We start from the raw sequence: 24545 nt of genomic DNA on the forward strand, positions 1-24545 counted from the left end.
CCTCCAAGCTGCGATCACGACAATTTTGTATCATCTGTCTTGTCTCTTCCTACTAATGTGTGTACTTGATGACTTCATGGAAATCCTGTGGCAAATCCAAAGTGCATTCCCTAGCCAGACTGGGACAGGCCTCTCCCAGGACTTCACGTTTTTTTAGCAGCTTCTGATGCTCCTCTAGTTATCTCCATTATTTCAGAAGTTTCTTCTACTAATGAGTATCATGGTATTCCTAGAATCATTTAGGTTGGAAAAGACCCTTAAGGTCATGGAGTCCAATGTTCAGGGCCACTGTTCATCCAAACTTGCAAATGAGATCTTTACATTCCAAATAAACTTGCTGGTGCATGGAGTTACTCAGGAATAGTTGTTCTGCTTCCATGACTGTTCCTCACACCACTCAGTCCCCACTTGGGCAGCAGCCAGCCTTTATCCATGCTGTGTAAAAACACAGGGATGTCTGTTTTGGATTACTCAGGGTACAGCTGGCTGTGACTTCAGGAGGTGTTTGTCAGCAGAGCCACCCTCCTTTTGTGTAACATTTCACATGAACTGTGCCCCATGACTTATGGAGGGCTGTGGAGATGATGGTGGTACTCTGGAGCTCTTCCCTTTTGGGGAAAGGCTGAGGGAGCTGGCTCTGTTCAGCCTGGAGAAGAGACAGGGATCTCATCCATGCCTCACTACCTGAAGGGAGGTGGCAGAGGGACCAGTTGGTGTCCAGCAACAGGACAAGAGGCAACACGCAGAAACACAGGGAATTCCACCTGTATACGAGGAAGAACTTCTGTGTTGTCCACTGATCACACACTGGGACACTGCCCACGGAAGGTTTAGAATCTCCCTCCCTGGAGGTGCCAAAATCCGCCTGGACACGCTCCCGAGTGCGTGCTCTGGGGACCTGCTTCAGCACGGCGGTGGCACCGGCCGAGCACCCTTCCGACCTGACTATCCTGGGATTCTGTGACGCAGACAACAAAAAAGACCCATTTTTCCCGGACCCATTCTCCCCGCTCCCGCCGCAGAACGGGCGGGCCCGGCGGAGGAAGCCGCGGGCGGGCGGGCGGCAGCGCTCAGTAAATGGCGGGGGGGCGGAGCGGGGCCGTGAGGGAGGAGCGGGGCCGGGCGGGCGGAAGGCGGCGGAGCGAAGATGGCAGAGCCGGAGGCGCAGCTGCTGCGGGCCGTGGGGCTGATCGGTGAGGGCCGGGCCGGGCCGGGGCGGTACCGGGGCCCGGGCGGTACCGGGCCCGCCGCGCTGAGGCCGCGGGCCCGGGCGGTGCCGGCTCTGCCTGTTGCGGAGCTAAGCCGGGCACAACTCGGCCGAAGTGTCTGAAATTCGCGGCTTCCGAATCAGAATTGCGAAATCAGAAATAGGGAAAAATCATAAATGAGCTGGTCCGGGTGCTTGTTCCTCAATACCGTGCTCATGTTGAATGTTCATTCAAACTTGCTGCTTCTTTGACCTCGTGAAGCAGGTCAAGAATGGAGATTTATTAATAGTTTAAAAAAATTAAACCCGTATCAGAATTCCTGCCTTAAGGCTTGAACCTTAGTGGCAGAACTGGATGTCTAGGGTCAGGGTAAGGTGGAATTTTAATCTGATTCCAGGAAACAAACCTGATTAACCCATCAATTTACTTCCTTGCTGCTGTTTGGCATTCTCACAGTGAACATCTTTCCACCATAGAAAAAGACAGCAACGGAGACGCTTTGTGGGTTTGGTGTTACCCGTCCGTAACAGCGGAGCTGAGGACTCTGCTGCTGAGAAAGTGCTGCCTTACAGATGAAAACAAATTGCTCCACACGTTTGTCTTCGGCCAGTACAAAAGGTCTTGGTTCTACATCACAACGGTAGAAGTTCAAGATTCTCCAGCCTTGAAAAAGGTATGGCATGGTGGGGTTTTTTGGTAGAACGCAGGGAGGGTTTCTGCAGAGCTTCCTCTGTGGGTTAAGCAGTGTTTTCCCATGAAGAGAAACGAGAAGGGATTCAAGGTGTTGTGTGCTCACAGATACAGCTCTGTCCAGGTGCCCAGCCAGTCTATGTTTCATTTGTCACCAGGACGTGGAATTGCAGAGTGATTGAGATACTCATTTTCCAATTCTGTGTGTTAGCACACAAATGCTATTTCATGCTGCTGTTTCTAGTTAATTTACATTTCAAGTTCAGCATTTTTTTCTCTCTATGGAGTTTGTTTCATAGTGTCCAGTCTTGTTCCTATAGAACCTGCTGCCTTTTTTCTCCCAAGGATTAAGTTTTGTAGGTATTTTCTTTTCCACTGTATTGATTACTGGAAGACAGCAAATATAATTGTATCTTCTATCTTTTCTCTGTTATGAAAATCATTAAACTGTTGGTTAAGTCTGTTCAGTTTTCATGTTTCATGCTACGTTATTAAGTAGAAAGATAACGTGGTAATTTTGTATGCCCACGGCAGAACATTGCTTGCCTCACTCAAGTTCATATTTTCTATGAAGTAAAATAAAATTAAATGTTACAGTGCTGTCTTCAATAGGTGCAGTGGGAGATGCTATTTCAGGAGGACACGTGAGCCTGGTCATTGTCTGCAGACTTTCAGTCTTGTACTGTCCCAGCCCACAGTCATTTGATTGAGGAAGTTAGAGTAATTCTGTTTTGGGCCTGCTATCTGTGTAGTTTTTCCAGTCTCTTTCTAAATATGTTGGTGCTGTCTGCCTCCACAGCCTCCTTTGGCAACAAATTCTGGAAGTTTCCTCCCTGCTGTGGGGAAGGAAAATGCCTTTCTGTTTTTAAATAACCTCATGAAGTTAGAGGAAAGCAACTATTGTGTGTAGGTTAAGCAAAAGATAGTCTGTACTAGAGCTGAGTCACATCAGAAATCCTCTGTCCAGGCCATTCCTCAAGCTTGGAGCCTTGACAGTGAAGTGACCAAGACTGTTCATTTGGGTCATTAACTGAGCTCTGTGTGTTTCTGTGCCTGTGTCATGTGCAGGTGACCCACTTCTCCATTGTCCTGACAGCCAAAGACTTCAACCCAGAGAAATATGCAGCCTTCACCAGGATCCTCTGCAGGTCTGTATAAAAGCTGGCCTGAGGTACTGCATGCTTAGATCTTGCCAAAGCAAAAGGTTCAGTTCATTGTGTTGCATTTGTTCAAGCAAAGTGCTGGAAACTCAGTCCTACAAAGGAAATCAGATGATAACAATCCTTGATTGGAGCTGTCATGTTCAGAAAGTCTTGGGTGAATGTTCATTGGGTTTTAATCTGTGTCTCAGACACTCACCACCACCACCCTCACACTCATTTTCTCTGAGAGTATATTTTTAAAAAGTGTAAATGTTTGGCAAGATGTCAGTGCTGGACTCAAAGACCACCATGTGTATGGTGAATGGCTTCTATCCCTCCATGACATCTTTGTAAGTGCTGCTTGCAGCTCCTCTGAGCTAAGCACAGCACCCAGGGATGGTTTTGCTTTTCCTATAAAAGGGAAGTGAGAGTCCTCTTCCAACCAAAAAACCTCTTCTCATTTCCTTGTCCTGTTTACTCACTTCCCTTCATGTCCCCATTCTTATGCTCGCTCTCTGCTTCTTTGCTTTTCCTTCAATTTCCGAATTAGTTCAGTCCCAGTTTTTGATACCAAGAGTATTCCCTGGGACTTTGCAGCTAATTTGATGCAGTTGTGAGGTTATTGTGCTCTTGGGACTTACTATATATAATGCAGACTTGGAAGTGCTTTCATACTTACCAGTTCTGCAGGGCACTGAAAAACTGAGATGTGTTCTTTTTTGGTGATACATAAAAAACTTAGATTCACTACGGTTCACATTTCTGCTGACTTACCAGCTAATACTTCTTTTCAAATCTAGAATGGATTCTTCTAAGCATGATAATAATTGAGTTTCAAATGTGATGTTGCTTTGTGCTATAGCTACCATGACAAATGTGTAGTTGACAGCTTCGGTGCTATTCCTGAAATATCTTAACCGGTAAAAGAGGTTACAGTGTCTCTCTGCTTCCTGGAAGGCAGCTGACAGTGCATGGGTTCTCTCAGGGTGTGCATCCCCTGTGTCATTTTGGGTTTTAATTGAGTGTCAAGGACGTGTTATTTTTTTTTTTTTTTCATCATTTAGTAAACAGTACAGAAGAATGGCAAAAGATACTTGGATAAAAAATTAAAAGCTACCTAGTCATAGTCTGCAGGTAATAACAGGAGTTACTGTGGTAGTTGCTTTTTCATTAAGCAGACACCTTCCATGTCTGCAAAGAATCCTTTGTCTGGACACCTACCTACAACTCTGGGGTGTGTTTCTATCTTACTCTATGTTGGTTCATTCACAAAATAGAAAACTGAAATAAAAATACAGGGTTATTTTAAATTCTAAAAGACAGACATGTTTGTGTGCATGTTGGAACACTTCTAGTTTAGTATTTGAAACCTCAGACAGGTGTTCAGAATAAGAATTATTGCCAGCAATATTGCTATTTGTGATACTGATTTTTAACTTTTTATATATATATATATGTGCAGTGATTGCAGTTAAAATAGCAGACTCTCTTCTTGTCACACAGAATCTACCTGAAGCATGGAAGTCCAGTTAAAATGATGGAGAGTTACATTGCAGTCCTCACAAAGGGCATCTGCCAAAGTGAAGAAAATGGATCCTTCCTCAGCAAGGACTTTGATGCTCGGAAGGCTTACCTTGCTGGCTCCATCAAAGGTTAATCTCTGCCAGAGGCTCTATTCTGATTTCTTTCTTACAGCCTAAAATACAATCTTGTTTTCTTGTATGTTTTAAGTAAACTGTGCTGACACTGTTGCCTGTGCGGTTATTATTAAGCTTTTTCAAAAACATGATAGTATCAGCATAAATATCTTCTATAAAATAATTCCCTCTCTTTTCTAGATATAGTGTCTCAGTTTGGAATGGAAACAGTTATTTTATATACTGCACTGATGTTAAAGAAGAGAATTGTAGTTTACCATCCTAGAATAGAAGCTATCCAGGAATTTACCAGGTACTTCATCAATTCCTTCCTTCCCATTCACCCACCCCCAGAGTCTAACAAATTTTGAACCTTCATTGAGAAAAAAGCCTGTGTTTTAAGGGGAAAAAAAATCCATCTGAAACCTGTTTATAGAAATTCTGCTAAATCCCTCTTAAGGTTTAACTGCATGTTGCTCAAATCAGAGAAATTTAATGGTAGAATAAGTGATAAACTCTGCTTGCACTGATAGTAGCAATTTCTACAATTCATAAATAAATAAATATACACCCCCCTAAATGGGACCTAGTGATAATTGCTCTTTTTCTTGGCATGCAGTTTTTACTGTGAAGCTTTAGTTTGTGTAAGTAAAAATGTACTGTTGTCTCAAGTTGCACCCTGCTGTCCCTAGGACTTTGCCTGCTTTAGTGTGGCATCGACAAGACTGGTCAATTCTTCATTCATATGTGCATCTAAATGAGGAGGAACTGGAAGCCTTAAAAGCCTGCACAGGTAGTGATGATTTCTTAATCAAAAATACCAGGAAAATTCTATTTCAGCTTCTGTTGCTGCAAAGTTTTGCACCAGGGAACTTTGGAGGGAGAAAAAGGTTATTTTGCTATTAATGCTATTGATCAAAGTTAAACATAATTTCATTTGGAAAAGGCAAATCAGCTAAACAAGTATGTGGGAAGATAATTAGTTAATCTTGTGGCTTTGGGTGGATCCACATCAGTCTATCCCTAATCACAGATGCAAAGCAGCCTTGAGACTTGTTTGATGCTTTGATTGGAGAGATTGAAAGTCTTCCTGCTGTACAGAACCAGATCACTTAGATAAGCAAATTTTTTCCCAGCTTCTGCACATCACTAGTAACAGAATGTTTTTTTTTTAATTCCTAACTCTGAAGTCCCAGACTTCTGTTTTGATGTCAGTGAAGTCTGAGGCTCCAAATCACAGGCAAACTTCACCTGTAGGAGTTTGGTCTGTGTGACTCAGTGCTGTGTGTGCACAGTGCTTAATGCATAATCCAGGAACAGGCCCAAGCTTTATGCAGAGGTTACTGTGACACATCATGTGGCCATTAAAAAGCTTCTTCATACAGAATATGAGCAAGGAGACTACTCATCTTCAACGTTTCTACAGCTCACTAAGCATCTTCCATGGAGAAAACCCTGCTCAAAGTTTGCTCATCTGACATGCTATAAGCAAGCAAATCTGGGTTTATTCCTCTGTTCCAGTCCAAAACTGACTTTGTGACAAGAAGCTCCAGAGTGGAGATTTTGAGAATGTAATGAGAAAGTCACAAATGAGTAATTTTAGTAGGAAGGGAATAAAAGAGTTTAAAATGTCAGATTGGTAACTTGGTGATATTGCAGTAGCGTTAGCAGTTAATCCATGCTCAAGCAGTTTTAGAAGTTGATTTTTAAGCTCTTGGAAATGAAGCAACTGCTGAGCACTTGTGGAATGACTGATAATATCAAGAGAGCAGCCTCTTGGGTCCAGTGGGTATTGTGTCAGATACTCTTAGAACAGACTTTAGGGCTGTGATTTTTGATTTCATTTCTGAAGATGCTAATCTTGCTCAATTCTGTACTCTAGGTTACATTGCTGGATTTACAGACTCTGAAGTGAGCAGTAGATCAGACCTCTATGATGTCTATGTGAATTTGGCAGACAGTGAGATTACAGTTTCACCTGTAGTAAAAGGTTGGTTGCTCTTTATATTTTGGATTTAGAGGCACTTTATTCCAGAGTTGACAGTAATGGCTCGACCTTGCTGTAGATCAAACAATCTTGATCCTTCTTCCATCCAGGTTTTGAAAAGTCAATATGTAAGTTTCTGTCTTCATTTTATTGCCACCCTGCAAGAACTGGTTAAAGTTGGAATTTGGAAGGATGTGCTTTGTTTTCCAACAAATGCACAACTGAGATTTCCTAACATCCACGTTAGACATGGAAGAGACTTTGAGCTGAATGGAGAGATATTACATGAGCTTTTAGAAAAACATGGAACTGAATACTTGAAGACTGGGGATTATTTGAAAGAAAACCTTGTATGTTGCTTATCACCCTTATCACTGCTTTGGGCCACTTCAGAGGTACTGGCTGTTGATACAAGGTTATTGTCTTTATCAACAGACTTCAAATGGCAGTCATGAAAAGATTCCTCAGTTTGGTGTGTTATTCATATCGGTTTCTAGGTATCACAAAAAAGGTGATTTTTTATGTGGTGTTTTGTTTTTTTCTTACACAGAGGCAATGACAATGGGAAAACTTCACAAAGAAATTGGACAACTAATTGTTCAATCTGCAGAAGATCCAGATAAATCAGACAGCCAAGTCATTAAGGTTAATATTTTATTTTTAAATCTAATTAACTTCTATTGCTAAATCTTGGCAGAAGGAGGGAGTAGGAGGAAGAGTGGCACTGAGAATCAGTCAGTCTCTTCTACCTTCTGCCTTTTTACAAATGAGCATTTTTATTTATCATGCAGGTTTTTAAGGATAACTTACTTGGTTTATATTATCTCTTGAGTAACTACATTGCTGAAGAAAGTTCAGAAATTCTATTGATTTTAAGACTGGTTTCCCAGTTTTATTCCACAGTGCATGGATTTTGCTCAATGCTTTGTCAATAGTATTGGCAATACCTTGAAAAGGGCCTGCTAAATATGGCTTCTTGGCTATAAAACCTGATTTTTGTGATGATGGCATTTTATCACTCCCTCCCCATGTAATATTAGACATTTCACAACTGAGTGATTTAGTCACAGAGCTCACTAAGGTCAGGAGAGGAGTGGATGTGCTTCCTTTATCCAATATGGCACAAGAGGAGGCTGAAGAACTGTTACAAGTGGGGTCTTTATTTTAAATGAGCTATTTATTTACACTTGTTTCCTTTTTTTGTTCTGTATTGATTTTTTTTTAATTATAAATGTATGTGAAAACCTTTAATACCTAATATTATATTCATGGTTGCTTGTTTTTCTGTTCCTTAAGGACATTTCTCTGAAGACAAAAGAAATCTTGGCTACTTTAGCCTCACTTACTGAAGTTTCTGATGGGAGTGAAAAACCAACCCTTAATCCTGAGGCCCTGAAACAAAAGCGATTTCCACCAGCCACAGAAAACTTCCTTTTCCATTTAGCAGCTGCTGAACAAATGCTCAAAATCTGATTTTGGTGCACTGCAGTGTTATGGACTAATTCTGAAAAAGCTGTCTCTGCCATCCAGATAGGAATACCTGGTATTTTATATGAAAAACTAAAGGTATGAGTCAATGTCCTAGTTACCATGATGTAATGCACAATACTGGAGCTTGACTGGGAACCTAGGGAGCCATATTTGGGAACATTCCTGGTGTCATTATCTCCCCCCAGCTCTGTGTACCTATGGCTCCTGTATTTCACACCACAAAGTGAGTGGATTTACTAGTAGCACATCCAGTGTGTCCAGGCTGTGTGTCCATCAGTGTAGTGGCTGTTTGTCCTGCACATTCCAGAGGCTGGACAGCTCTGACCTGTCTGCCTGGGGTCTGGAACATGGCTGCAGCACAGCTGGGATGTGCTGATCTCTGCACAGGGACACCCTGAACTTGCAGCTGCTCTGAGTGCTCCTTCTGGGCTTCCAGGGATGTCAGCCTGTCAGATGCTGCTCTTGCTCTGCACTGCCTGATTCCTGGAAATCCCAAATAAATGGACAAGTTCTCTCTTTCTACTTGAAAGTGTCTAGGTGTGAATAAAGGATGTCTGGGAAAATCTCATGTGGTAGCCTTAGTATGAAAAGGAAGGGATATTTTGAAGCTCAGGTGTGAGTTGAGCACCTCTTTGGGACTCTTGCCTTAGAGGTTTCCCCCTTTCACTCCATCCCATGCCCCTGGTGGAGGGATAAGATGCAGGATTACTGTGCTTGGAGTGGGGCTTCCTGGGGAGGCCATGGACAAGTGCTGCCTTACAGCTGGAGCCATTTGAGAAGTTGTTGGGGCTCTCAGCTGAGAAGAGACCTGGCCATTCATTCCTGATCCACGTGAGGAAGTCAGATGAGTCAAAGCCTTGTGCACCAGGAATGCTCAAATGGCCAGGTGCCACAGGTGGAGCAGCAGCTCCCTGAAAGGCTGGAGCTGTAACACAGGGACTGTCTGATGGTGCTCTGTGTAAATTAAATCTAGATGGAAACTTCTCAAGTCATACTGAAAACTGGGAAAGAGTTTAGAGAAAATTAAAATTTGCCTACTTGTTTGGTTGCACAGCCATAAGTCAAGAGTGAGGTTTTTTTATTGTTTGGGGTTTTTTTGTTTTGTTTTGTTTTGTTTTTCACTGAGCAGCCTGAAACTAACTGCTTTACAATCTTCTGAGAAGAATTTAGTCTGTAAGGAAATGCTCTGAGCCAAACAATCTGTATTTGTTCAGAAATGTCCACAGCAAATCAGTCAATTCTGCAGTAGCACTTTGTTACAAGAAAAAAATAACCTTTTTCCTGGCCTTTGTACAGATAGGCTGTAGCATGTGGTTTTACATAGAGATTTTATACTTAGGATTAAAACTTTAGTAACCAATATTTATATTGTTAAATAATTGGATGTTTGCTATTCTGAAACTGCTAGAGCTCATCAATAATTATGTGCAAGCAATATTGGTTGGAGAAAGAGTTGTCCTTCTGCTATGTATGATACCTTAAGGAAATTTATTTTAGAATGTGATTAAGGAATGTGGCATCTGTGTATACAATGAGTGGTTATTACAGTCAGGAAATGAAAGTGCTTCAGAACAGTCCCCTATTTTCAGGGGTGTAAAATTCTGCTTTAAACACTTAGTCTGAAGTTTGAATTCTGAACACAGTAGCATGTAATTTTAACTTCTGAGAAAAATACTGCAACTGCCTTTGTTTACCTGTAAGTGCTCTACAGCTTTTTTCCCCATTTGCCCATTCATGGTTTTTGTTAATGGTTCTTTAATATTGCTGCTTCTTTAATATTGCTGTTTTGGGACCTATAAAACAGTTGGATTAGAAGAACTTCAAAACTATGCTGAAAATTCTATTCAGGATGTACTTTAAAGTCCACTGAAATTGAATTCTTTCATCAAGGAAAATCTGAATCTGCTTCAGCCAGCTGTCTTAGCACCACAGTGTAACTGAGAAGAAATTCCCATTTTTTCTTATTAACAAACTGCCTTAAGGCATATCTAGAGACAACCACACAAAGCAGAGGAGCTCAATTCCAAACTCAGCCTTGAATGCATGTTTTGATTTCTGTTCTGGAAATGTTTCAGTTGAAAATCTCAGCGTTGTATTAGATCTCCTGCCATTTGTGCAACACAGATGAAATACGATTTTGCACTTAAGGAACTGGACTCATAGCATGCTTATGCCTATTAAAAAATTCCTGATCAGACTGCCCTTTAATTTATGTAAATTTATTTTTGAATAGTTGTGACCATGGAGCCACAGGGGCCTTAGCTCTTAATTTTGCAATACTGGAATTGAGCTATGGTTTGGGCTTTAGGTTGGAAATGTTCAAACACTTCTGTCATTGCTGATTTTATCATCAGCATTGAACAAGATTTATTTGCCTCAGCTTCAGTGAGTTCAAAGGATTGTCTTCATGTTCTTGCATTTTCTTACTGACTTTTGACACTGTTTATTTTCAAAGATGTTTAAAATAAAATAGAAAAACTTGCAAGGTCAGGACAGGAAAATATTTATACTTATTCCTTGCTTCCCTTTCTCCAGGATGCACACAAGCAGACTGTGGGTGCAGTTGCTGTTTTGCAGTCAGATGCCATCCTTTCTTCCTCCTAGAGGCAAGGGTGGTTTCAAATGGAATTTTTATCCATACCTTTTCATCTTACTACCTTTCTGTTCTTGAAGAAGTACAGAATGGTCAATGGTTCCTGCACCATAACATCTCCACTACATTTGCAGAAATTAGAAGTTAAAGAGTGAGCAGGGCAGAGGCTTGGAGAGGGGAGCAGGATAAACACTCAGTCCCTGCAGTTGAGGTTTTGCTGAGTAAATTGGGTTACCTGCTTTACTGCTTTCATCCCTGGGGTTTTAGTTCCTGGTAGGAGCTGCCCTGCCCTGTTATCCCTGCAGGCAAATGTGTGAAGGGGGAATGTTCAATGGAGAGCAGTGTAATGCTGTTCAACCTGGAAAAACTTGACATGGGACATGTTACAGAATCCATCTTAAACGTCCTGGCTGCTTCTGCCTTTAGCCTCTGACTGCTCTGAAATGGCTACTGAGGGTTTGTCCATTGTGTGGTGTGAGATGTCAGTTGAAGCAGCTCCATTTCTGGATAAAAACCAAGCCATAAAGCTCAGTGTAGGGAGCTCCCAGCTGCCTCATAGTGCCTTACACCCTTCCCTAGGCAGCTGGCTGGAGCCTGAGTCAGAGCATCTCTGGTCAGGTGAAATCATTCCTTGGAGCTGCTGAGTGATGTGGGATAGGAGGAGACTCCAAAGGCTGGGCAGCAGCTCCTTCCTGAGTGGCACGTGGTGTTTGCTGTCTGACAGGGAAGGAGCTGCAGTGCAGGCCTCCCTCCTTTCATCCTCCCTTCCTTCCTCCACCCCTGGCATGTGGGGAAAAGGGAAAAGCAGCATGGCTGTGTTACAGGCCTGGGGGTAAAGCAGGGACACAGCTCCAGCTGAGCAAGGCTTTGATCTCAGTATTTCTTAACATGGGAGCGGCTGATTTTTTTAAGCTACATTAAAGGGGCCTGAAAGCCCCACTGGATTTTCCTACATTTCAAGATGACAAGCTGAGTGGGTGAGGCACAGCATCTTGTGCTGTACTAAGACTTCTGTTTTCCTTGAAGCTGAAAGCTTCCATCTGTTGTCATTCACCACAACTTAAACTGGTTCCACCACTAATGCACTGTCACTTAACACCAGGGCCAGCTAAGGCAGGAGACAGACCTGCCTTGGGCTGGTATGTTGTTAATTTATTCCATATACAAAGGGGAACATTTCCTCTTCCCAGGTCCCTCAAACATGCTGCTTGTCCCAGTCTTGTTCCCTGACTTGTATCTCTGGACTATGTCTGCTCCTGGCAGTTCTCATCTCGGGGACTGGTTCAAGGCTGAGGATGCCAGGGCCTTTTTGGCAATGCATTTCCCCTGCCCTGACTGGGAAGCAGCTGAGTCAGCCAGGCTGATAATTTAAAGGGCAGGCGCCTGCCCTCCTCTTCTGGAAAATTCTGGTTAGGGCAATAGGGACATTTATGAGAATGGGGTAAAGGGGTATTTAATAATCCTGAGGGAGCTGGGTTTAATGTGGCAAATTTCAGCTCAAGTATTCAGTAAGGAGCTGAGTATTCAGTAAGGAGCTGGTGGAGTTTGAGAAGGGGCAGCTGTAATAACAGACTCTATTACCAGACCTATTCCAGAAGCCTTACTCATGGAGTTGTAATGACATCAATTTGCTTAAAACATCCAAGTGTGTTGCCAGTGAATTTATAGCTTGTCTAGTTACCATGACAATCCAAAGTTCACCAATATATTCTCTTCTATTTATTGGCTTTGCTTTACTCTTAGGTTTTGGGTGTTTTTTGCTTATTCCCACTGTGGTTCATGTAATTAGCATTTACTTTAGCCATTCTTAAATTATGTTTAAAAAAGGAGTGGGGAGAGGTGCAGGTCTTCACTGTAGTGCCAGTTACTGTTTAGTGAGAGTGGAATCAGACCCCTCCTGCATTTGCCTTTGGTATGTGACAGAAATAGGAATAGAGAAACATGGTTTAGATAATTTAACTGCAGGATGTTATCTGTGCCTCTGCTATTAAAGCTTTGGAAGGAGACAAACACTTCTGAGTGTGTTGCCCCCTTCACACCCAGAGAGGCAGGCTGAGGCTTAGTCCTGTTCCACTTGACCCTGTGGTAGAATCATGGAATGGTTTGTGTTGGAAGTGACCCTAAAGATCACTAGTTCTAACCTCCTGCCATGAGCAGATGTTTGCCTCAGCAGACCCTTGGTCTGACACAATTATCTTCTTGACCCTGATGAGATTTTACCGTGTACTGAAGAACATCACCCCCAGAGGCTGAGTGAGCCTGCAGTTCAGTAGGTGCAAACAATCCTTTACCTTTAAAAATTCACTACAGTTCTCCAGTGGAGTAGTGCAAACTCTGCCAATTCAGACAGTATCCATATGGTCTTCCTGGAAGAGCTTTACAGCATGTTCCACCCCAGTTCCAGCTCCTTAGGATGTGCTGCTGCTCCTCTCTCCTCTTCCCTTGTCTGACCTTCCCCTCCAGTAAGTTGTTAGAGGAAGGCTCAAAAAAGGCAGAACTCAAACAAGAAATTAAACTCAACCCCCAACTTCCTGCTTTTGTTCAGTGCCAAAAGCACAGCAGGAATCTCTTCTTGCAAGAGCCCAGGCCTGCTATTTTTCCTTGCTTTGCTTTATGCTGCTCTCTTCCTGTAGGATGGATGGGATTGGGCATCCATTGTTTTCCTCACACTGTGAGAAGAAATCCAATCCTCCAGCAACAGGAGAGCAGTGACCTGTGTATTGTGCCCTAAGTTAAATTATGGCACACTTGGAAGGCTGCACTTGTGATAATCACCTTCACATAAATAATTATATATTATTTAATGCATTTCCATCCTTGTCACACAGCCTTAGCAGCACCTCACATAACTATAGGCAGGGGTTGTAGAAGAGGTGGCTCAAAAATCACTGAAGATGTTGTCACAATCACAGAGTCTCCTGTAAGCTTTCTGCAGCTCTTCACAGACAGCTGAGGGTCCCTGAATAATTTAATAGGATCAGCAAAATGTTATCACCTCACTGATCAACATACAAAAATGATCACACATCAAAAGAACTTTCTTTCTTTGGATAAACACAGCCAACCTGAGAAAGTGGAATTTCTCATTGTCCACCACAAGGTCAGAAAGACATGGCATCTCCTCATGGCTTCAGTGTAAAAACCAAGTTCTAAAGCTCAAGGGCCATCAAGCCTCAAAACTCCTTCAAGGATGTTTAAAAAACCAGGAATTAACTGGTAGTGAAGTCTGTCACCTATTTCCTGTACACTTTTTAAGCAAATAAATTAAATCAATATCCTATTGCCATCAGGGTTGCTTTGTCTAATATCACTTCAAGGGCTGCCTCACATCTCATCCTCAAAAGGAGCACTGTTAGATCACTGAAAACATCAAAGTGCTCTGAGAAGAATCAGCTGGACTTCACCCACAGGAGTGCTGATGTCAAAGCCTTCACCAGCTGGGTTCCTGAAAAGGAGCACACCAAAAGTTGCAGCAGCAGAACAAACTTATGTATTCAACAGTCATTTAATTAAGAAATCAATCATCTGAGGGAGCACAGAACACAGGTTGTGTGTTACAAGGCTGTGTTACAGTGCTTTTCCAGCACCTCAGCATCAGGTGAGGTGTGTTTATGTGTCTCCAGGCTGGGGCTGGCAAAGCCACATTGCCAAGTTCTGCCTCTGCAGGCCACACCATCGTACACAGGATCTGGCACCTTTGCCACCACAGAATCACACTTCAGTCACAAATGCCACTGGTGCATTCAGGATTCACTTGGGTCAGAGCACACATTTCTGTATAAAAACCAGGCTCTAAATGCCCCTGTTGTAGAAGAGCTCTGTTTCTTCTGTAGATGACAGAAGTTCTGGCTCAAGGTCTGCCCGCTTTATCTGCAATGTAGGAGAAAAGGGAATCAGCACCACCACAGCCTCCTAAGTGGATGCTAAGTTCTTGTTACTCCATTGCACTTTGCACAAAGTCAAGTACTGCATTCAGGATTTGGGACTTGCTCTTTGTTTAGTTAGGGATTTGAGGGATTTTTTGTTGCTGTTTTGGGGATTTTTTTTTCTCCTCCAACGTTTTCTACATGTGCACACATACCAGAAAAAATACTTATTTTTTTTTTAAATAGCAACATTATCTCTGTTCACTATAGAATCACAGAATTTAGGTGTGAAGAGACCTTTAGGATCACCAAATCCAGCTGTAAATATATTTGGGTGACATACAGGAGAAGTTCTGCTGTGGGCTGAGCCATTGGGAAGCCCAAAGGGCATCAACCAGCCCTAATCTCAGTAGATAATTCCTCAAAAGTCCCCCCATTTATGTTCTGTTTGCTTTGTTATCATAAGAGATTAAGAAATCTTTAAAAAAACCCAAAGAAACTAAAATGCCAGGACGTTTAGACAAATAAACCACTGAAAATTGCAAGAGTTAGTTCTCCTGACCTTGCTTGCTTCAGACTGTTGTGAAAGTCTGATAAATCTACATGGAAAAGTGTAAATATGAGTAACACACAATGCAACTCAGACCTCAAAAGTCCTGTGAGCTTCTGCCTGGTACAGGGGCCTTCACAAACAGCCTCTCTGCTGCCCCACTTTAGATGTACCACATTAATCCTGTTGATTTTTTTTTTTAATATATGTGGCCTTCAGACTGCTGGCCATAGTTCTGAAAGGCTGATTTAATGTCACAATAATCTTAAATCAATTCCTGTGAAAGGACTTACCTCCCCACACTGTGGAAACATACTAAAGGAGACTGGCAGCATCCCTCCTAGGACTGACATAATCACAAACATCCTCACAGGACCCAAAGCACGAGGATTTTTAACAAATCTTGCTCTGTCCAAGACATTGAAAAAGGTATGTCAGTACATTGAAAAATAACTGACAGTGACACAAAGAGTATTAGCTGCTATTTTACTGAAATTAGTAATAATCTAGGCTTATGGCTCCTAAAGATGTTTCCTTACTTCATTTCCTATGTTCTTACTCTTAACTTCCTGTGCTTTCCCTTTGTTTTGTGCTTGCCTGCAGCATTTTCCAAGCTCAGACTGTCAAGATTAAGAAAAAAAGCAGCAAGATCAAAGTGACAAAAGGAGAGAAAGTATATTAGTGCTTTAAAATGTCTCAGTTCCTTCATTAAGACTTTTCTTGCCTTACCCTCTTTCCTTATACATATAGTACGTGTGGGCAGCCCTATTTTGCCCTGTGCAAAAATTTATTACTTGACATATACATTTAAAATTTTATTTTACAGCTGCATTTGTCTTCTGGTAACAGGAGTCCCTTAAGCTGATAGGGAATCAATTTTAAGCTGATAGGGAATCAATTACCTGACAGAGATGATCCCTACCTGTACTATTTACATGACAAAAGATCATGACCAAAAGTTCAGGGCAGGCTAAGAACCCTCTCATAAAGCATACAATGTATTCTTCTTAGGATACAGGGATTTAAAATGTTGAAAAGTAAGAACACATTTTACAACAGGTGGAAAACTATTAGGACGTTGGGATCCAGCTTTAATTACAAATTCAAGTCCCACATTACCTCTTCAAAAATACAAACCTAAGCTAAGTGCTGTGAACAACCTTGATAGAGACATTGAAACTCAAATCTTAAGTTAGGGAACTGGAGGTTTGTAGGTGCTGGAAAAGAGCCTGTCAGGAGAGCACAGACATGTTTCCTGCATGGAGCAGAGAGGAAAACCTCATTCCTACAAACCTTGCAGCATGAGTTCAGACACAACCAGATTCACTTAATGATCTCAAAGAATCACAGCAGCTGAACACAACTTCCCACATCATCACTTCCACCAAGGCAAGCAATGCTGCAAACCCAAGGAGAAACCTGGCAAATGGTAAGAGCCAGACTGAAAAGCAGGGTACCACTGCCCAGGCACCCCCAGCCCCTGCAGTGCCTCTCACCTCTGCACACAGTACATGAGCACTTCTGGCAGGAAGAACGTTGTCCCAAACAAGACTGCTCTGGACAATGCTGTTTCCATAACAGCCTTCAGGGAGAGAGCAAAACAAGTGTTGTCAAAAGAGTGCTCTGGGCAGCTTCAAACACAGCCTGCTTCCCTGAGTCCTTTTTTGTCTTACACTCTGGAGTTCAATGCAACAGGTTAATGAGGGATAACAACACCTATTAGAGGAATTCTTTCTTAAATGGAAACTAAGAGGCAAATACTCTGCTTATGACTGAGAAATTCCTTAAAAGGAAGGCAAAACTACTGATGAGATTTCCTGCTATAATAATTTTTCTAAGACTTGCTTTTTAAAGTTTGCTGAGCTTCATGCAATTGATTATACCTTCTGGGCATCCCAACTAGCCTGTGCTAAACCTGAAGTTCTCTCTCCAGCTGTCACCAAATCCTTACACTCATGCAGTTGTTTCCACAACACAGGGCTTTTCTCTGAGGTGTCCCATCAGAAGATCCAAGAGTTTTATCTCCTTCTGGAGGATACCAGAGAAAACAGAAATGTCTGTGCCAGTGTCTCTGGTCCTCAGTATATTGGTGTGGGGAGGCAGCCAGCCCGTGATGACACTGAAATTGTGGAACCTGGTTCCAGGGAGCTAATCCAAGCCTGCCCAAAGACTCAGCAGCTGGTGTGGGATTCCTTATTCAATATATCCAACCCTAGCTACTCCCAGCATCACATTCTGCTCTTAGCAGGGAATGAAAGGCAAGTCAAAAAAGTTCTCTACCCTCTCACCTACCTTCTCACCAGCCTTCTTAGACACTCCTATAACATTGCCATTCCTGTCCATCACTTCTATCCCATTATCAAATTCTGGGCTTCTCACCATTGCCACGGTAAATGCACTTGTCAAACCTGCAGGGTTAAAGGGGATTTTGCTTTAATAGATCCCAAAGGACTGCCTCAGTAGTAACATTCATAATGATGTGCATTTCACATTTCCATTTCAACAGTTCACAACTGAATAACATGACAGCTTAAAAAAAAACACTGCCTCATGAAAATCTACTTGGGATCTGAATCTTTGTTTCAGAAGCTTGAGAGAGACTGCAAGGCTTCAGGCCTACAAAATGCTTTGTCATTATGGATTCAGAGCTTGAACATCATTTCCATCCTGCTCAAACCATGAATACCTTGTCTTAACAGAAAGTGGATGGATTTCTGTTGTGGTTAGGTTTTGTCCTGCTCAGCACAAAATCCAGCACAGAAGACAAAATCCTGAAAGGAACAGGGTTTCAGAAAAGGTTTCATCCTGCATTGAAAGGAAGGGCATGGACTGTAATCTGACCTTGCTTGAAAGAAGAGATTGCTCTTTTTATTAGTTCTTGGTAGGGCTATTCAATAAAGACATTAGTGTACCAGAGGACACTTTGCAAATGCTGGACTAACATTAATCAATTTCCCTTAGGCTTTTCTCTACATTTAAGAAAATGGAAGCACATTTAACATCTGCTTCAAGGAAACACGTCAGAAACCTCTAATGTACTTCAGAAAGATCAGAGTAGGCATCTCACATAATTTGAAACAGAGGAGATGATGCATTTTAATTTTATCAATTTTTCCCTGAGAAAGGACAAAAACTTCTATAATGGCAATAGAAACATAATTAGTGATATTAAATAGTTAAATTTGTCCTGGTGCAAGTTCACCATGGCAGTAGAGCTGTTGCAGTAATGAACTGAGTCCCACTTTCCCTGCAGGATTAATAATAACCCTGCTGGAACAAGTCTCCCTTTCTGCACTCCCAGAGCGATGTCGCACTCTGGTGTCACAGATGTGCCACACCAGGTCACCTCAATGCCACTGCTACTGCCCTCCTGATGTGTCCTGGTGCTTTCAGGTATGTGTACAAAGCTCACAAGAGTGCTCTGCAGCTCTGAAACTAAAACCAGCAAGAATCCAGCGATGCTGGGGACACTGTGCAGTGAGAGTTGGCTCCCACAGAAAGGAGGGGACCAGCAAAGGCAGCCAGAGAAGAAACAGAGATCACACCTGTGCAAAAGCAAGAAAACTCTACAGTCAGTCAGGCAAATGGCCCTCAGGCCAGCTGCACAATGCACAGTTTGTTCCTACTCACCAAGCAGAGGAGCAGGCAGCAGTTTTCTGACAACAAGTTGCATTAATGGGTTCTTCAACGCATAACGGTTCATGAAGGCAACAGGGAGAGCCTAAGGCATGGAGAGGAAACAGGCACCACACTGAAAAAATGTGCAGCATTTCAGTGTAACAGGTTAGGAAAATCAATCTGTGACTTAGTTACCATCTATGAAAATAAACAAATGCCTTGATTTAACATTCCCACAAAATATACATCTTCTGCAGTTAATGAAGGTGCTTGTAATCACTCTTTGTGATAAAAAAAGCATTCAGCATTATCATGTAGAGGACAGCAGCAGTGAGAATACAAAGACAGAAAAAAGAAAATTACCTCTGACTAATATTCCTTGGACATTCGTCCAACTGCATTGTGTCACATACTCCTATCTCCCCCAAACAGGATATCTGGTTTACTTCTGTATTTTTCCTGCTTCTCTGCAGTTTCAGCCCAACTCTATATTCCCATAATACACTTGCAGGAAGTTTCATTTAGGAATAAAGAGCCAGGGCACCAGCTGGCCTTCAGAGACTCCCCTGAAGGACAAAGGGAAGCACTCCCATGATGAGCCACGGGCAGGGCTGCCTCCCCAGATTTCTGTAAGCCCTGAGCAATCCTGGCCAGCTGTTCTGCCCTGCAGTGGGCAGAGGTGAAACTCCCTCTAACAGAAGCAAGAACAATCACATTTTTCTATCAGAAGCTTATGAAAATCACTGTTTTGTGTGTGGGGGTGAGGAGAGGCATTACAGAGACATCTGCACTTGTGATGAGTGTCATGATAATTCCTGAGCTCATTCTGGTGTAGCAAACTCGAGAAACTAAAAACTCCTATTCCAGCAGTGAGCACAGGGTCAGCTCCCTTCTGAATGCAAGGAAATTAGGGAACACTAATTTCCCTGCATTCATGGCTCTGCTGTTCCTGGGATTTGAGCAAACACTGTCCAGTACTGATGCCTGCAGACCTCACCACTTGTTTGGAGTTAGATCTCTTCCACAGCACCACATCAAAAATCAGCTACAACAGTGGCTCACCCTGTGTTTGTAAACACTGGCCAGCTCCTCTCACTACCTGTTTGCTGAGCTTGCAAAACAACACAGAAATTGACACAAGAGGAAGCATCAGGGGAGGCAAAGCAAAATAATGGCTGCCAGACGATCAGAAAGTATTCTCATTCTGAACAGTTCTGTGGCAAGACATCAGAGCAGAGCACCAGAGCACAGTCCTGAAGGATGTGTGGCACTGTGGATATCCTAAGGGATATCTGGCACTCGGTGCCTACTCCTTTTCAACAGAGCTTGTTAGGAAAGCAGTCACTGAGCAAATACTTACACCAACAAAGGCTGAATAGGAAATGGCTCCCAAGCCAAGCAAGAGCTGCTTTTGCTGAAGTGAGTATTCCTAAGGACAGAAAAAACACACTGCATAAATACATTGTAAAGCACTTGCAAATCAAGTTCAAAATGGCATCTGCACGATGAAAATGATTACAAAAATAAAAATCAACACTCACTGCAGCCTTTGGGGTGCCATTTCCATTTACCAGAGTGAATGCTGTGGTGTATGTGTGAAACACAAACTGCAGAAACAAGAGATTGTAAGAAAAATTGAATTCAGGACTGAGACTAGAAGACCTGTACAAGTAGAAAGAAAGAGGCAATTACCTGCCAAAAAAAAGAATGCCTTGCGTGGCGCTGAACAGATGAAACGATGACCTAAGAGGAAATGCACAAGAAAATGAGGTTTGAAGAGTGTAGAGGTTTTTGGTGCAGGAGCACCAGAACTGCTGAGGTACCACTGGCAGCAGTGTCAAAGGCTCCAGCCAGTGCCCAAGGCCACCAGCCCTGGTTCCAGGCTGTCACATTCTCCTGTTACAGAGGCGGCATGTTCATTTTTCTGTTCAATAAAAAGCACACAGACATGTATAAAACACAGACACATAGTAAAATGTGGTAAAATGTTATGTGCAAGAATATTGCAGCAAGATTCTTTCTTACCCATAAGAAAAATGCATTTGTGCCTGTGAAGCTTAAATAGATGCAAATAAAATAACTAAGGTAACAAATGTCTAATTAAAGAAATGATTGAGAAAGGATCAGATTGGTTTTGCTGGGGATATGAACACTAACTAAGTTAACTGATCTAAGATCAAAGGTTTCAGGAGTTAATTCCCAGCTTCTTCTCAAATTTTGACAGTGAATAAGCACTTCAGCTTTAATAAACCACAACCTTTCTTGAGGTTTTGAGTTCAAGGTGTGGAACACTTTCCAAAAACAAAGTCAATCAAGATAAGAATACAAAATATTGAATAAGAGGAAGGCTGAGAATCTCCAAAGCCTCAGAGAAGGATCAGTAATTTGTGTAATATTAGTGGATCAGCCATCTCTATTATTAATGCCAGCACTGACTCTAACCACATCTATTGAGAGCACATTAAGCTGTAAATATCAAAAATAAGTATTTTGATTAATTCTATTACTGTTATTAATGAATTTAAGAGCTATCAAGACTTTCATGGTACTTTCTAGCAGAGCCATGTAAGTTCATGCTGTAATGTCTGTGTGGAATGACATATCTCAGGAAGTACACTCACAGGCCAAGCCCAAACCCAAAGAATCTAAATTAATAAATAAACACATGATTACAGCTACAAATTTTATGAAACAAAATGTTGCTATTTTTGAGCACAGTAACAAGAGTTTATTTTTATGTCTTTGGTAATTTACTGACAACACCATTACTTGCAAATGCACATCCACATAAGAAAAAAATCATATTCTGGGTCTGAGACACAGAACAGAAGGCTCCAACCCCTTCCCACTGCAGCTCCAGATTTTCGAGGCTGAACAGACCAAAGCCAGGCCTTGCTCTCATTGCTGAGTGATCTCACCTTGCCTCAGAAAGCTGTCCTTCACACAGGAACAATCTCTTGGAATGCTGCTGGAGAAGGGTAACTAACAGCTTGGGACTTCCAGGGAGATTCTTTAAAGGTTTGATTTCCAGGTTACTCAGCACTTCCCATAAAACAGATGTCTTTCAAACTGCTTGTGCTGAAGCTACAATAAAGCCCCAAAACTTTTATTCCCTCCCTTCCTCCAATCCCTGGCTATGGAAAATGGAAGCCTTGCTGGGTGCACAGTGGCATCTGTCACGATTACTCACCAAGGGAAGAGTTATGGGCATGAAAGCTAAAAAGAAAGAAAACTTTATTTCAGTGAGTGCAGATGGATGGTCTTGAACAGAAAATTCCCCTAACCTCCCCTGTCCATTTCCATCTCCAAGTGAAACACTGCCCAGAGCTCCCAGTATCACCATTAACTTCAGCCCTAAGCTTTATCTCTCACTCCTGGCTCAAGCCACAATCCCTGCTCAGATTTCACAGCCAAAGGAGCCCTCATGAGCTCCCCTCCCCAGGGCTGCTTGGAAATGAAATAACTGAAGACAAGTTCAGCTCTCTGTTCCAAAAGAGAGGTGTAACAAAAGCTGCCACAGTTGCGAGGGTCACAGGAGATAATGAGTACACAGCCTCAGTGTGCTTATCTCTGATTAACGACCTGTGCTGCCTAAACAAAGCCCAAGCACACCTGATCTGTCACCAGAATGTAAATTCATCCAGCAGCCACAGCCATCAGGGGAAAAACTTAAATTACAGCAGACAGTTAAATGTGGAGGGATTTGGGAACTCATTCTGCAGCAACAAGAAGCAGAGACTAATCAGAGTGTTTCCATCTAGATGAGCAGATTATCCCAGGGAGAAATTCCTCAGCAGGACCACAGGAATAAATAAATCAATCTTCAACACATTTAACAATGCAACTAAGAGAAGAGTCTGCTTGCTTTTCTCTGTGGAGAAGAGTGTCACTGTGGTATCACAGCAGCTGCTCACCATGAGCTATTCCTCCCTGATGCTTCAGTCACACACACAGAATTTCACTTAAGGGAACCTACCTGGGGGTCTAAACAAAACAGGAATTATCTTGTCTGTATCAGGATGTACGCTGGACTTAAAAAGGGGGAAAAAAAAGCAAATTAGAACATCTTTGCCATACTTGAATAAGGGAAAAAAATAATCTAAATATTTTGTAAACTTACCAGGCTTAGCAAGAAGGCTTTTTTGGTCTACAACAGTTGGAAAATTAGGTTAATAATTAAATTTCAGAAGAGGCTGGGTAAAATCTTCTTTCTAAATTTATTCTATGTCTTTTTCTAATCACTTCTTTTTATACAAAGTGTATCTATTTATATATCCCTTTAATTATATTCTTCCCCTAAAATTTCTCCCCATATACTCCCTGTTGAATATAAAGCATTCCCCCATGAGCTGTGTAACAGCAACAAAGCACACACTAGGGCAGAACAGAAGGTCAAATTAAAAAAGTTAAAACTAGTAGGCATTTTAAACCATAAAACAACAATTGGATATGGATAAACACTTATGTTAAGACTTTAATTACAGTTAAAAATACCTGATTATTCTGTATGGGCTCATTTTGGGTCTTCTCATTGATTAGTATTGATAACCTGGTTCTTTTTATTTCATTCTGTATTTGAGAGAAAAAAAAATAAACAAAACAAACAAAACTTCCTCAGTTTCAATATTTTAAGTGCAATATATCAGCTATAAAACTGAAGCTAATGATGTATCTGTTCCTTGCAGTGAAAGCAAGAACACTCCTAGACACAGTGAATTCACAATTACAGAAACTTTTAAACTATTGGGGTAATTCAACTGCTGGCACAGCAGCCACGGGCTGAGCGGGGCTGCTGAGATGGCTGTGCCTAGAAAGGTCCCTTGGTTTATGTCATCAGAAGTGCACACACGTGTGTTCCTGTTTATCGTAGAGCTGTGGAATGCTCCGGGAGGGGAGGGACCTTAAATCCCACCCAGTGCCACCCCTGCCACGGCAGGGACACCTTCCCCTGTCCCAGGTGCTCCCACCCTGTCCAGCCTGGCCTTGGGCACTGCCAGGGATCCAGGGGCAGCCCCAGCTGCTCTGGGCACTCTGCCAGGGCCTCCCACCCTCCCAGGGGGGAATTTCTTCCAGCGATCCAACCTAAACCCCTCTGTCGGTGTGAAGCCATTCCCTGTCCCAGCACTCGTGCCCTTGCCCAAAGCCCCTCCCCAGCTCTCCGCGGCCCCTTTAGGAAGGGAACACGACATCCACCGCTACACTCCTCACGAATTTCCTTCTCCTCAGCAGCCCTGCCGTGAGCCCGTTCCCCAGCCCGGCACACCCCGAACCCCTCAGGCCGCCCGCCCCCCGCGACCTTCCCCGCGCTACTCACGGAGGACTTGAGGAGCAGCAGCGGATCCAAGGCGTCCGCCCAGAGGAGAAACCTCTGGAAGAAAGACTGGAGGGAGACACGTAGGAGGCGTTATTTCGGACCTCCCCGAAGCACGGCCCGTGCCCCCATCGCGGCCCGCGGTGCCCACCTGCCCCTCCGCCCTCCAGAAGCGCAGGTTGGCGTCCATGGAGCCGCGGCACCGGAAGCGCCGCCGGGCCCGCTCCGTGCCGCACGCTCCGCCCGCCCGCGGAGCCGCCGCGCCGGGGCCGCGCCGGGGAGAGAACCCGCGGCCTTTTCCCCTCCAGCGGCGGCCTAGGACGGCAAGGCAAGGCCCCGCGGCCTTTCCCTTCCAGCGGCCCCCGGCACGGCAGAGCCCAGGGGCCGGGCTGCGGAGGCTCCCCGCGCCCTCCGCGGGAGGAGAAGGCCGGGCCAGGTGAAGGTCGGGGTGT

At 43.1% G+C, this 24545-nt stretch overlaps 2 protein-coding genes across 4 annotated transcripts; one reads left to right on the forward strand and one right to left on the reverse strand.

Annotated features, from left to right (window-relative positions):
* The first annotated feature begins 1003 nt into the window (after positions 1 to 1003).
* DENND10 (DENN domain containing 10) lies at positions 1004 to 9984 on the forward strand. 3 transcript variants are annotated; one of them, XM_064431450.1, is made up of 9 exons: positions 1004 to 1073; positions 1685 to 1881; positions 2967 to 3046; positions 4544 to 4692; positions 4879 to 4990; positions 5370 to 5470; positions 6560 to 6667; positions 7215 to 7309; positions 7961 to 9984. In XM_064431450.1, exons 4-9 carry the CDS (start codon positions 4575 to 4577, stop codon positions 8135 to 8137), a joined length of 711 nt encoding a protein of 236 aa, XP_064287520.1. In that variant the 5' UTR covers positions 1004 to 1073; positions 1685 to 1881; positions 2967 to 3046; positions 4544 to 4574; the 3' UTR covers positions 8138 to 9984. The 3 variants fall into 3 exon arrangements, with proteins under 3 accessions (XP_064287520.1, XP_064287518.1, XP_064287519.1); XM_064431448.1 differs by lacking the exon at positions 1004 to 1073 and adding an exon at positions 1082 to 1193; XM_064431449.1 differs by lacking the exon at positions 1004 to 1073 and adding an exon at positions 1276 to 1577.
* On the reverse strand, positions 9282 to 24380 carry SFXN4 (sideroflexin 4). The gene is made up of 14 exons (XM_064431451.1): positions 24245 to 24380; positions 24097 to 24162; positions 23277 to 23351; positions 22903 to 22929; positions 22759 to 22813; positions 21973 to 21998; positions 20475 to 20525; positions 20324 to 20389; positions 20143 to 20211; positions 18795 to 18885; positions 17457 to 17572; positions 16661 to 16746; positions 15458 to 15572; positions 9282 to 14618 (listed from the first exon to the last, which is right to left on the reverse strand). Exons 1-14 carry the CDS (start codon positions 24281 to 24283, stop codon positions 14541 to 14543), a joined length of 960 nt encoding a protein of 319 aa, XP_064287521.1. The 5' UTR covers positions 24284 to 24380; the 3' UTR covers positions 9282 to 14540.
* Positions 24381 to 24545: the final 165 nt, after the last annotated feature.

Source organism: Passer domesticus, chromosome 8 (genome assembly GCF_036417665.1).
Source record: "Passer domesticus isolate bPasDom1 chromosome 8, bPasDom1.hap1, whole genome shotgun sequence".
Taxonomy (NCBI): Eukaryota; Metazoa; Chordata; class Aves; order Passeriformes; family Passeridae; genus Passer; species Passer domesticus.

Excerpts from the sequence above, each read along its gene's own strand:
- DENND10 (XM_064431448.1), top strand. The coding sequence starts at position 1,148 with ATGGCAGAGCCGGAGGCGCAGCTGCTGCGGGCCGTGGGGCTGATCG. Across the intron at positions 1,882-2,966 it reads ATTCTCCAGCCTTGAAAAAG|GTGACCCACTTCTCCATTGT; the intron begins GTATGGCATGGT and ends TGTCATGTGCAG. Across the intron at positions 6,668-7,214 it reads AGTTTCACCTGTAGTAAAAG|AGGCAATGACAATGGGAAAA; the intron begins GTTGGTTGCTCT and ends TTTCTTACACAG.
- SFXN4 (XM_064431451.1), bottom strand. The coding sequence starts at position 24,283 with ATGGACGCCAACCTGCGCTTCTGGAGGGCGGAGGGGCAG. Across the intron at positions 23,352-24,096 it reads TGCTGCTCCTCAAGTCCTCC|AATGAAATAAAAAGAACCAG; the intron begins GTGAGTAGCGCG and ends TCTCAAATACAG. Across the intron at positions 21,999-22,758 it reads TGTTTTGTTTAGACCCCCAG|CTTTCATGCCCATAACTCTT; the intron begins GTAGGTTCCCTT and ends CTTTCTTTTTAG.